Source organism: Callithrix jacchus, chromosome X (genome assembly GCF_049354715.1).
Source record: "Callithrix jacchus isolate 240 chromosome X, calJac240_pri, whole genome shotgun sequence".
Classification (NCBI taxonomy): domain Eukaryota; kingdom Metazoa; phylum Chordata; class Mammalia; order Primates; family Cebidae; genus Callithrix; species Callithrix jacchus.
In genome coordinates, this window is record NC_133524.1 from 8,616,446 (window position 1) to 8,629,482 (window position 13,037).

The window sequence follows — 13,037 nt, forward strand, 5'->3', positions numbered from 1 at the left end:
TCTTGACTTCTGTGCACCTGAAGGCTCAACACCATGCAGAAGCTGCCAAGGCTTGGGGCTTCCATCCTCTGAGGCCACAGCCCAAGCTGTACATTGGCCCCATTCAGGCACGACTAGAGCAGCTGGGACACAGGGCACCAGGTCCTTAGGCTACCCACAAGCATGGGGACTCTCTGGCCCATGAAATCACATTTTCCTTTGGGGCCTGTGAGCCTGTGATAGGAGGGGCTGCTGTGAAATTTTCTGGCATGACCTGGAGAAACTTTCCCCATGGTCTTGGGGATTAACATTAGGCTCCTTGCTGCTTATGCAAATTTCTGCCACCAGCATGAATTTCTGCCCAGAAAACGGGTTTTTCCTTTTTTTCTTTTTTATCACATAGTCAGGCTGCAGATTTCCTTTTATGTTCTGCTTAGCTTATGAAACTAAATTCATTTAACAGCACCCAAGTCACATCTTGAGTGCTTTGCTGCTGAGAAATTTCTTCTGCCAGACACTCTATGTCATCTCTCTCAAGTTCAAAGTCCCACAAATCTGTAGGGCAGCAGCAAAATGCACCACTCTTTTTGCTCAAGAGTCACCTTTGCTCCAGATCCCAACAAGTTCCTCTTCTCCTTCTAAGCCCATCTCAGCCTGAATTTTATTATCCATATCACTATCAGCATTTTGGGCAAAACAATTCAACAAGTCTCTAGGAAGTTCCAAACTTTCCCACATTTTCCTGTCTCCTTCTGAGCCCTTCAAATTGTTCCAACCACTGCCTGTTACCCGGTTCTAAAGTCACTTCCACATTTTCAGGTATCTTTTCAGCAATGCTCCACTCTACTGGTACCAATTTACTGTATTAGTCCGTTTTCATGCTGCTGATAAAGACATATCCAAGACTGGGAAGAAAAGGAGATTTAATTGGACTTACAGTTCCACATGGCTGGGGAGGCCTCAGAATCGTGGCAGGAGGCAAAAGGTACTTCTTAACATGGCAGCAGCACGAGAAATGAGGAAGAAGCAAAAGTGGAAACCCCTGATAAATCCTTTGGATCTCTTGAGCCTTATTCACTATCATGAGAATAGCACAGAAAAGACTGGCCCCCATGATTCAATTACCTCCCACTAGCTCCTTCCCACAACACGTGGGAATTCTAGGAGACACAATTCAAGTTGAGATTTCAGTGGGGACACAGCCAAACCATGTCAAGCAACATGAAGTTAAAACCAGGTACTATGGGTGTTCACTAGATTTCTGGTTGTCATGAAGGTGATTTTTTTCTGTGTATGTAGTTGGTAAATTGGTGTACTTGCATGGGGGCCAGTGGGACAATCGATGAAGCCTTCTATTCTGCCATCTTTCTCCTCCTGTAGATCTGTAGTATATTTTGAAATATATCTTTGTAGTATATTTTGAAGTCAGGTAGTGTGATGCTTCCTGGTGTATTCTTATATGGGCCAGTTTTTAGGGCCTAAAGCAATTATTATAACATCAAAGATCATTGATCAGAAATCACCCTAACAGGTATAATGATGATGGAAAAGTTTGAAATATTGTGATAACTACCAAAATCTGACACAAGGACATGAAGTGAGTACATGCTGTTGGAAAAATGACACCAATGTGCTCAACAGACAGTTGCCGGAAACCTTCAATTTATTAAAAAACACACACAAAATCTGTAAACAGAATAAAGTGCATCACAATAAAACGAGGTCGACCTGTACCTGCCAGTACTCAAGTAACTAGTTTACTAGGAATAAGTAATAATAGATAGAAAAACTAAGTAAACACAAAAATTTTAAAAACACTGTCTTCTCAGGACACACAAAAATGGAAAGATAGTTCATGCTCATAGATTGACATGATTAATATTGTTGAAATGACAATATGCCCCAAAGTGATTTGCAGATTCAATGCAATCCCTATCAAAATACCAATGGCATTCTTTACAGAAATAGGAAAAATCTTACAATGTTCATATGAAACTCTAAAAGACCTCAAATAGCCAAAGCAATCCTGAACAAAAAGCAGAAAGCTGGAGGCATCAACTACCTGAATTCAAAATTTACTACAAAGCTATAGTAAAACCAAGCAGCATGGTACTGGCATAAAAACAGATACAGAGACAAATGGAACAGAATACAAAACACAGATATAAAGCCACATGCTTACAACCAACTCAACTTCGACAAAGACACTAAGAACATACGATGCTGCAAAGACAGACTTTTCAATAAACAGTGCTAGGAAAGCTGGTAAGTATATGCAGAAGAATGAAATTAGATTCCTATCTCTCACCACACACAAAAAGCAAATCAAAAATGGGTTAAAGACTTGGATCTGGCTGGGCGCAGTGACTCACGCCTATAATTCCAGCACTTTGGGAGGCTGAGGCGGATGGACCACTTGAAGTCAGGGGTTTGAGACCAGCCTGGTCAACATGATAAAACCCTGTCTCTACTGAAAATACAACAATTATCCAGGTGTGGTGGTGCATGCCTGTAATCCAAACTACTCAGGAAGCTGAGGCAGGAGAATAGCTTGAATCCAAGAGGTGGAGGTTACAGTGAACTGAGATTTTGCCATTGCACTCTATCTTGGTCCTGGGCAACAGAATGAGATTCTGCCTCAGACAAAGAGAAAAAAGATTCAAAACCGTAACCTGAAACTGAAACCACCAGAAGAAAACACTGGGGAAATGCTCCAGGACATTGGTCTGAGCAGAGATTTCTTGAGCAAGACCTCAAAAGCACAGGAGCCAAAGCAAAAGTAAACCACTGGAATTACATCACGTTAAAAAGCTTCTGCATGACAAAGGAAATTATCAGCCAAGTGAAAAGACAATCCACAGAATGGAGAAAATATTTGCAAACCATCCATCTGGCAAAGGAGTAATAACCAGAACACATAAGGAGCTCGAAAAACTTAATAACAAACAATCCAACTTACAAATGGAGAAATAATCTGAATAGGCATTTCTCAAAAGAAGACACACAAATGGCCAGCAGGCATATGAAAATATACTCATTATGAATCATCAGAGAAATATAAATCAAAACCACAATTCAATATCACCTCATCCCAGGTAAAATGGTTTTGATAAAAAAGACAGGCACGAGTGGATGCTACCAAGGAGGTGGAGAAAGGGGAACGCATTTTGTACACTGTTGGTGGGAATGTAAATTATTACAGCCACTATGGAGAACAGTATCTACTTTATCCAGGTGAGTAATTAACTAGAGATAGCTAGATGAAGCTAGTACTTGGAATAAACAAATTCTCCACAATAGTACTTCTTATGTCTTAGTGTGACATTAAACTAGACATTTAGTGGTACCGAGGCAAACAGTTGAATAAACAACTAGTAATTACTAGGAAAACTGCTTGAACATAGAAAGTTTATTAACTATTCTAGTCAATTTTGTGTTCTTACTTTTTTAGGATTGTTGACTAGGTACTATAGATACGGTAACTAGAGTTATCTGGGTAAGAGTTAAATACAGAATTCTCAATAAAACTAGAATAACTGATTGAAGGCAAGAAGCATAACGTTGCATTCTTCTCAATATTCCTCATTTCTTGTTGGAATAATGAGTTAGTTCTGTCAATGGGTAGTAGCAGTACCAAGATTATTATGGAGCAAGAAATAAGAAGAGATGACTAGAATAAATATTTGATACCATAATGGTGAAAAAAACCATTATTTTCAAATAGAAACTCTAATTTCCGTTGTGATTAATGACTTAGAATTAGCAGTGGAGCTATCTCTATGAGATGTGGATTTCATTTTGGGGATGGGGCATATACTCAACGCATGAACTACTGGGTCATATGGTAGATCTATCTTGATATTCCAAGGAACCATCATACCATTTTTCATAATGGGGGTACCAATTGCATGTCTGTCAAAAGTGTGTAAAGGTCCTCTTTTCTGCACACCCTAAGAGGATTTCATTTTCTCCCCACCATTGTCATCATTACTTTTTATCTCTTTTTTTAATAATACTCATTCTAATAGGTGTGAAGTGATAGTTCATTGTGGTTTTCATTAGCATTCTCTGATTATAAATGATGTTGAGCACATTTTCATATACCTGTGGGCCAGGTGTGAGTTTTCTTTCTAGAAATGCCTATTCAAGACTTTTGCCTATTTGTTAACCAGACTACTTATTTACTGATAGGGAGCAGTGTGAGTTCTTTACATATTTTGGATATTAACTCATTATTACATACCTGGTTCACAAATAGTTTCTCCCAAACCATAGCCTGCCTTAGAATTTTGTTGATTGTTGACTGTGCAGAAGCTTTTAGTTTCCAGCCTGCTCACTAGTTGCCCTACATATATCAGCATCCTAGACCCTCACATTGTGTGAATGTGTGCACCAATTCCATAAACTGTATCATATATATAATATTATGCATAAATACTATATGATAGTAAACAGATGTTAATGATATATAATATTACACAAACACACAGACACACACATAAAAATAGATAGTTCGCTTAGTTTCTCCTTCTCTGAGGAACCCAGCGTGATACAAATACACAGCTAAGAGACTATGTTTGCTGATCTTGACACGAAGCCAGTGCTTTAAACCATGAGAAGGAAATATTTAGGGGCACTGGATGGACGCTGGTAGAAGGAAAGGAGATGGAAAAGTTCTTTCATGGCATCCAAGGAGTGAATGGTCCTCGAGGATCAGCAGACGAATTTGTAGGAGAGAGAGATGATTGCCATCTTCACATAGCCTTACACCTGTCCCAGTTAGCATGGAGGAAGTTGAGGTAGGTCATACGGAAACTGGGTAATGATGGAAGGTGGGAGGGAACAGAATGTACCACTGAATGGAGGGGTCCTGGGGAAACATCTGAAGGAAACACTCTCCCATGCCACGTGATCTGCCAAAATTGAACATGGGGAGGTTAAGAGGGGTAACATGTCAGTTGGGAACTATCTTTAGGAGTGCTAACCATAATCTCCCTTTCTCCAATCACAGCATCCTGCTTTCCTCATCAAATGCCACCCCACCCCCACACTTCTTCAGCCAAGTCCTGATGGTGCTGTGTGACGTCTAAGCCCGTCCTTCCCGCCCAGGGCTACCATTGGCCGGGTGGCGACATGCTGACCAATCAAAGCTCAGGGACGTGGTCGCGGCATTGTCCTGGGATCCCGGGAGGGGCACGTACACGTAGAGCAGGCAGCCTGACGTTGACGTTGGAGACGTTGAGTTGAGCAAGATGGCGCCAAAGAAGAGAGCCTCGGGAGCGCCGGCCAAGGCCAGGGAGACGCGGAAGAGGAAGTCTTCCCCTGAGGCGAAACCCAGTACCCCAAAGAAAGTGAGTGACCCACCCGAGCTCCTCCTCGTCTTCCCCTTGATTCCTCAAGATTCCTGCCCTGTCCTCACCTGGCACAACCCCCAGCCCGGCCCTCACCGCTTCTCAGGAAACGTCCCTGTTCCCAGCCTCCTCCATCCTCTCCCCTGACGCGGACAGAGCCCCACTGTGATCTCCCTGTTGCCCTTCCAGATGCCCAAGGAGGGCAAGAGAGGAAAAGCAGGTCCTGGAGGGAGAGGCGGGAAGAAACGTGCCGCTGGGAAAAAGATGGCAGCCGTGGGAGCCCCTAAGGCAGGGAGCGGGCCAGCAACACCCGGGCCCAGCCAGCCGCTGAGCCCAGAGCTTCCTCCGTGCCAAGTGCCTGTGAAGGAGAAGCCAGTGGGCGAGCCCGACCCACTGAGCCAGGAGACCCAGCTGGAGGAGCCACTGAGTGACGTGATGACCTTTGAGTTGAGCAAGATGGCGCCAAAGAAGAGAGCCTCGGTATTGCCGGCCAAGGCCGGGGAGACGCGAAAGAGGAAGTCCTCTTCTGAGGCGAGTCCCAGTACCCCGAAGAAGGTGAGTGACCCACCCGAGCTCCTCCTCGTCTTCCCCTTGATTCCTTCCTCAAGATTCCTGCCCTGTCCTCACCTGGCACAACCCCCAGCCCGGCCCTCACCACTTCTCAGGAAACGTCCCTGTTCCCAGCCTCCTCCATCCTCTCCCCTGACCCGGACAGAGCCCCACTGTGATCTCCCTGTTGTCCTTCCAGACGCCCAAGGTGGGCAAGAGAGGAAAAGTAGGTCCTGGAGGGAGAGGCGGGAAGAAACGTGCCGCTGGGAAAAAGATGGCAGCCGTGGGAGCCCCTGAGGCAGGGAGCGGGCCAGCAACACCCGGGCCCAGCCAGCCGCTGAGCCAGGAGCTTCCTCCGTGCCAAGTGCCTGTGAAGGAGAAGCCAGTGGGCGAGCCCGACCCACTGAGCCAGGAGACCCAGCTGGAGGATCCACTGAGCCAGGAGACCCAGCTGGAGGAGCCACTGAGTGACGTGATGACCTTTGAGTTGAGCAAGATGGCACCAAAGAAGAGAGCCTCGGGACCGCCGGCCAAGGCCGGGGAGACGCGAAAGAGGAAGTCCTCTTCTGAGGCGAGTCCCAGTACCCCGAAGAAGGTGAGTGACCCACCCGAGCTCCTCCTCGTCTTCCCCTTGAATCCTTCCTCAAGATTCCTGCCCTGTCCTCACCTGGCACAACCCCCAGCCCGGCCCTCACCGCTTCTCAGGAAACGTCCCTGTTCCCAGCCTCCTCCATCCTCTCCCCTGACCCGGACAGAGCCCCACTGTGATCTCCCTGTTGCCCTTCCAGATGCCCAAGGAGGGCAAGAGAGGAAAAGCAGGTCCTGGAGGGAGAGGCGGGAAGAAACTTGCCGCTGGGAAAAAGATGGCAGCCGTGGGAGCCCCTGAGGCAGGGAGCGGGCCAGCAACACCTGGGCCCAGCCAGCCGCTGAGCCAGGAGCTTCCTCCGTGCCAAGTGCCTGTGAAGGAGAAGCCAGTGGGCGAGCCCGACCCACTGAGCCAGGAGACCCAGCTGGAGGAGCCACTGAGTGACGTGATGACCGTCTCCACCTCATCGGAGCCACTGAGTGACGTGATGACCTTTGAGTTGAGCAAGATGGCACCAAAGAAGAGAGCCTCGGGACCGCCGGCCAAGGCCGGGGAGACGCGAAAGAGGAAGTCCTCTTCTGAGGCGAGTCCCAGTACCCTGAAGAAGGTGAGTGACCCACCCGAGCTCCTCCTCGTCTTCCCCTTGAATCCTTCCTCAAGATTCCTGCCCTGTCCTCACCTGGCACAACCCCCAGCCTGGCCCTCACCGCTTCTCAGGAAACGTCCCTGTTCCCAGCCTCCTCCATCCTCTCCCCTGACCCGGACAGAGCCCCACTGTGATCTCCCTGTTGCCCTTCCAGATGCCCAAGGAGGGCAAGAGAGGAAAAGCAGGTCCTGGAGGGAGAGGCGGGAAGAAACTTGCCGCTGGGAAAAAGATGGCAGCCGTGGGAGCCCCTGAGGCAGGGAGCGGGCCAGCAACACCCGGGCCCAGCCAGCCGCTGAACCAGAAGCTTCCTCCATGCCAAGTGCCTGTGAAGGAGAAGCCAGTGGGCGAGCCCGACCCACTGAGCCAGGAGACCCAGCTGGAGGAGCCACTGAGTGACGTGATGACCGTCTCCACCTCATCGGAGCCACTGAGTGACGTGATGACCTTTGAGTTGAGCAAGATGGCACCAAAGAAGAGAGCCTCGGGACCGCCGGCCAAGGCCGGGGAGATGCGAAAGAGGAAGTCCTCTTCTGAGGCGAGTCCCAGTACCCCGAAGAAGGTGAGTGACCCACCCGAGCTCCTCCTCGTCTTCCCCTTGAATCCTTCCTCAAGATTCCTGCCCTGTCCTCACCTGGCACAACCCCCAGCCTGGCCCTCACCGCTTCTCAGGAAACGTCCCTGTTCCCAGCCTCCTCCATCCTCTCCCCTGACCCGGACAGAGCCCCACTGTGATCTCCCTGTTGCCCTTCCAGATGCCCAAGGAGGGCAAGAGAGGAAAAGCAGGTCCTGGAGGGAGAGGCGGGAAGAAACTTGCCGCTGGGAAAAAGATGGCAGCCGTGGGAGCCCCTGAGGCAGGGAGCGGGCCAGCAACACCCGGGCCCAGCCAGCCGCTGAACCAGAAGCTTCCTCCATGCCAAGTGCCTGTGAAGGAGAAGCCAGTGGGCGAACCCGACCCACTGAGCCAGGAGACCCAGCTGGAGGAGCCACTGAGTGACGTGATGACTGTCTCCACCTCATCGGAGCCACTGAGTGACGTGATGACCTTTGAGTTGAGCAAGATGGCACCAAAGAAGAGAGCCTCGGGACCGCCGGCCAAGGCTGGGGAGACGCGAAAGAGGAAGTCCTCTTCTGAGGCGAGTCCCAGTACCCCGAAGAAGGTGAGTGACCCACCCGAGCTCCTCCTCGTCTTCCCCTTGAATCCTTCCTCAAGATTCCTGCCCTGTCCTCACCTGGCACAACCCCCAGCCCGGCCCTCACCGCTTCTCAGGAAACGTCCCTGTTCCCAGCCTCCTCCATCCTCTCCCCTGACCCGGACAGAGCCCCACTGTGATCTCCCTGTTGCCCTTCCAGATGCCCAAGGAGGGCAAGAGAGGAAAAGCAGGTCCTGGAGGGAGAGGCGGGAAGAAACTTGCCGCTGGGAAAAAGATGGCAGCCGTGGGAGTCCCTGAGGCAGGGAGCGGGCCAGCAACACCCGGGCCCAGCCAGCCGCTGAACCAGGAGCTTCCTCCATGCCAAGTGCCTGTGAAGGAGAAGCCAGTGGGCGAGCCCGACCCACTGAGCCAGGAGACCCAGCTGGAGGAGCCACTGAGTGACGTGATGACTGTCTCCACCTCATCGGAGCCACTGAGTGACGTGATGACCTTTGAGTTGAGCAAGATGGCACCAAAGAAGAGAGCCTCGGGACCGCCGGCCAAGGCCGGGGAGACGCGAAAGAGGAAGTCCTCTTCTGAGGCGAGTCCCAGTACCCCGAAGAAGGTGAGTGACCCACCCGAGCTCCTCCTCGTCTTCCCCTTGAATCCTTCCTCAAGATTCCTGCCCTGTCCTCACCTGGCACAACCCCCAGCCCGGCCCTCACCGCTTCTCAGGAAACGTCCCTGTTCCCAGCCTCCTCCATCCTCTCCCCTGACCCGGACAGAGCCCCACTGTGATCTCCCTGTTGCCCTTCCAGATGCCCAAGGAGGGCAAGAGAGGAAAAGCAGGTCCTGGAGGGAGAGGCGGGAAGAAACTTGCCGCTGGGAAAAAGATGGCAGCCGTGGGAGCCCCTGAGTCAGGGAGCGGGCCAGCAACACCCGGGCCCAGCCAGCCGCTGTACCAGGAGCTTCCTCCGTGCCAAGTGCCTGTGAAGGAGAAGCCAGTGGGCGAGCCCGACCCACTGAGCCAGGAGACCCAGCTGGAGGAGCCACTGAGTGACGTGATGACCGTCTCCACCTCGTCGGAGCCACTGAGTGACGTGATGACCTTTGAGTTGAGCAAGATGGGGCCAAAGAAGAGAGCCTCGGTACCGCCGGCCAAGGCCGGGGAGATGCGAAAGAGGAAGTCCTCTTCTGAGGCGAGTCCCAGTACCCTGAAGAAGGTGAGTGACCCACCCGAGCTCCTCCTCGTCTTCCCCTTGATTCCTTCCTCAAGATTCCTGCCCTGTCCTCACCTGGCACAACCCCCAGCCTGGCCCTCACCGCTTCTCAGGAAACGTCCCTGTTCCCAGCCTCCTCCAACCTCTCCCCTGACGCGGACAGAGCCCCACTGTGATCTCCCTGTTGCCCTTCCAGATGCCCAAGGAGGGCAAGAGAGGAAAAGCAGGTCCTGGAGGGAGAGGCGGGAAGAAACTTGCCACTGGGAAAAAGATGGCAGCCGTGGGAGCCCCTGAGGCAGGGAGCGGGCCAGCAACACCCGGGCCCAGCCAGCCGCTGAGCCAGGAGCTTCCTCCGTGCCAAGTGCCTGTGAAGGAGAAGCCAGTGGGCGAGCCCGACCCACTGAGCCAGGAGACCCAGCTGGAGGATCCACTGAGCCAGGAGACCCAGCTGGAGGAGCCACTGAGTGACGTTATCACCATCTCCAGCTCGTCGGATCCACCGAGTGACGTGATCACCATCTCCAGCTCGTCGGATCCACCGAGTGACGTGATCAACACCTCCACCTCATCCGTCAGCAGCGACTAAGTTCCGGCCCAGTTGCCGGGAGACCTCAGAGGTCTCACCAGTCCGGGGGGTGGGGGTGGGTGGTGCCCCCTTGCTGATGTCAATAAATCCAATGTGTTGCAAAATGATCCCAGTGACTGTGTTCTCTGATGATGGGGAGAGAGGGAGAGCTGTTGTGTGGGGAGGAACGGAGGGAGACAGAGGTGGTGTGTGGGGGCGGACGGAGGGAGGGAGAGAGAGGTGGTGGATGGGGGGGATGGAGGGTGGGAGGTAGAGGTGGTGTGCAGGGGGGTAGGGAGGGAGGGGAGGAGAGGTGCTGTGTGGGAAGAGAGAAAGGAAAGAAGGAATGAATGGGTAGTATGTGGGAAGGAAGTGATGTGAGGTCCTGGGGGGTTAATGTCAGAAGGACAGGTCACAGACAGACAGGAGGATAAGGATTGTGTCATGGCTGAGCACTGGAGACAAATTTCCCCTTCACAGGATGACTTCACTTCTTGTAAGGTTTCTTTCTTCATGCAATCTTGCTAGCTCATACACCAACTACCAAGAACTGTATTCTCCCTACTTAGGTTTCATTGTTAAAATACCTTTTCATTTATAGAAACGGATGAAACAATCGTTTCCATTGTCTTTCCTTTCAGTGTCACCTAATACAATTAAGAAGAAAAATTCAAAGTAGAGCAAAACCTATCTACTTGGAAAAAGCCTTTTTATGTTTGCAACTGAGCAGACAGAAGGTACATTTTATATTGCCATACATTCGAAATATACAGGTCTTTTCTACATAGAGAATTTACTATATACAGATATGTAAATATATATGTAAATAAATTATACAATTATATTTACTATATACAAACATATATTATTCATATTTATTTTGTAAGATATATGAATATGCAAATATGGATTACATATTTCTATATAAAAATATATGTTAGAAATACACATGTATTTTCTATATATACTAGAACCTACTGTATATTTATACATTAATAGGAGTATTTTTATATTTATATATAGATTACCTACAGAAATATCTATATATAAATATATATTTACATTGATGTATTATATGTAACCATTTATTTTAGAAAGTAAGTTTCTATGATTGTTGAAGCATGATTCACAGGCAAAAAGAGAAAGGAAATTATCACTTTAAGAAGAATAAAGAACAAAATTGTCATGATATAATACCCAGTTGTCAATAATTTCAATGAGAGAGTAATATAGAATATGAGAGGATTTATAGAAAAGACCTGTGCATTTCTAATTTGTATTTATGTAATCTATATTATATAAATGCACAAGTCTTTTCTTTTTTTTTTTTTTTTTTTTTTTTGAGACGGAGTTTCGCTCTTGTTACCCAGGCTGGAGTGCAATGGCGCAATCTCGGCTCACCGCAACCTCCGCCCCCTGGGTTCAGGCAATTCTCCTGCCTCAGCCTCCTGAGTAGCTGGGATTACAGGCACGCGCCACCGTGCCCAGCTAACTTTTTGTAATTTTTAGTAGAGACGGGGTTTCACCATGTTGACCAGGATGGTCTCGATCTGTTGACCTCGTGATCCACCCGCCTCGGCCTCCCAAAGTGCTGGGATTACAGGCTTGAGCCACCGCGCCCGGCCAAGTCTTTTCTATATATAGAACTTACTACTGTATTCCCAAGTGTGTGTGTGTGTGTGTATATATATATGTAATCTATATTTTTATATATTCATATAAATACACAGGTTTTTATATAAACACAGATGTCTTTATACAGAAAAGACCCGTGTATTTCTAATGTGTATATATAATTTATATTTATCCCTATGCATTTGCATATATAATATCTATATATGTTTATATTTATATATGTATTTTTATATATTTATATTTATATAGGTAGATTTCATATATAGATGTTATATATAAATATATTCTATATAAATATATACAAATATAAAATATATAAATATAAATATGTATTTTATTTAAAGTAAATGTTCTGTATGTGATTATTTATTTTAGAAGGTAAGGTGTATTCTTGAAGCGTGGTTCTCAGGCAAAAGGAGAAGGAAATTACCATTTTATGGAGAATAGTACAAAATTATCATGATTTAATTTTCAGTTGTTAATAATTACACGAACAGAATAACTTATGCCATTTAATCTTATAATGAATAGCACGTTAAACTTTAATGTGATTATGAAAATATGAATTTTCATATAATAAAGGTTTGAGGTGTAAAGCACTGACTTTACAGGCAGTTTTCATTTGTTACACAGATTGTTCCTACACCTTTAAAGATGCCAAAATTAATGGTGGCTTGAAGAGCTGGCAGCATCTTTTGAGAAACAATAAATGAATTCTGTTGCATCCCTGTCCTTGGTGCTGTCAGGACTTCACTTCATTAGCTTAGGAAGGGATTTCAGAGCTTTGCATGTTGAACTTGTAGCTGCCTCCTACGGAACCCTATGAAACCTAGGACGCTGTACCACAGAAACAGGGCCTTGCCCCATGTCCTGAACACCATCATTTTGTGGTGTATTTCTTTTGTATTTCATATATGGACATACCATATAAGGACGAGCATGCTTGGCATAACTCAAAGCCTGTGTATTTGCAAGGCTGTATTGACCCTGAACAATAACTATTTGTATGTTATGGACGGGAAACAAGTCGGAATGAAAAGCTCCTGCTGTCTTTTAGGAAAGCCTATTGGCTGTGGGTGTATGTCTCTTTCCAAAGGTAGGTTGGTGAACTTTCTGCTACAGTTTTTCCATAACGACAGCATAAAAACTGCAATAAACAGAGTCTTGTCAGTGGTCACTTTGGGATTTGGTGTATATTAGGGAGCACGTTAGCAGTGTGTTTCAAAATTACATTCAAGAATCAATTTCATGCACCTTATTTTAATGCCATATTTTCATTCAAGCTCTGCAATCAAAACAGTCTGTGATGATTCTTTTGGCATTTAAAACATTATCTATGGGTCTTACACCGTGTTTTTTTCGTCACCTGATGGCAG

The 13,037-nt window shown here is 47.6% G+C and overlaps 3 protein-coding genes across 3 annotated transcripts; all 3 read left to right on the plus strand.

The window, feature by feature from the left end:
- Positions 1 to 5,204: 5,204 nt before the first annotated feature.
- LOC103790173 (testis-specific basic protein Y 1-like) lies at positions 5,205 to 6,647 on the plus strand. Its single transcript, XM_078364217.1, has 3 exons — positions 5,205 to 5,330; positions 5,520 to 5,977; positions 6,635 to 6,647. The coding sequence occupies exons 1-3, from the start codon at positions 5,232 to 5,234 to the stop codon at positions 6,645 to 6,647; spliced, it is 570 nt and encodes a 189-aa protein (XP_078220343.1). The 5' UTR covers positions 5,205 to 5,231.
- On the plus strand, positions 6,582 to 8,038 carry LOC144581234 (uncharacterized). The gene is made up of 3 exons (XM_078364218.1): positions 6,582 to 7,072; positions 7,266 to 7,670; positions 8,030 to 8,038. The coding sequence occupies exons 1-3, from the start codon at positions 6,668 to 6,670 to the stop codon at positions 8,036 to 8,038; spliced, it is 819 nt and encodes a 272-aa protein (XP_078220344.1). The 5' UTR covers positions 6,582 to 6,667.
- Positions 8,039 to 8,967: 929 nt separating this feature from the next.
- On the plus strand, positions 8,968 to 10,151 carry LOC128930597 (uncharacterized). Its single transcript, XM_054250900.2, has 2 exons — positions 8,968 to 9,464; positions 9,658 to 10,151. Exons 1-2 carry the CDS (start codon positions 9,060 to 9,062, stop codon positions 10,045 to 10,047), a joined length of 795 nt encoding a protein of 264 aa, XP_054106875.2. The 5' UTR covers positions 8,968 to 9,059; the 3' UTR covers positions 10,048 to 10,151.
- The last annotated feature ends 2,886 nt before the right edge of the window (positions 10,152 to 13,037 follow it).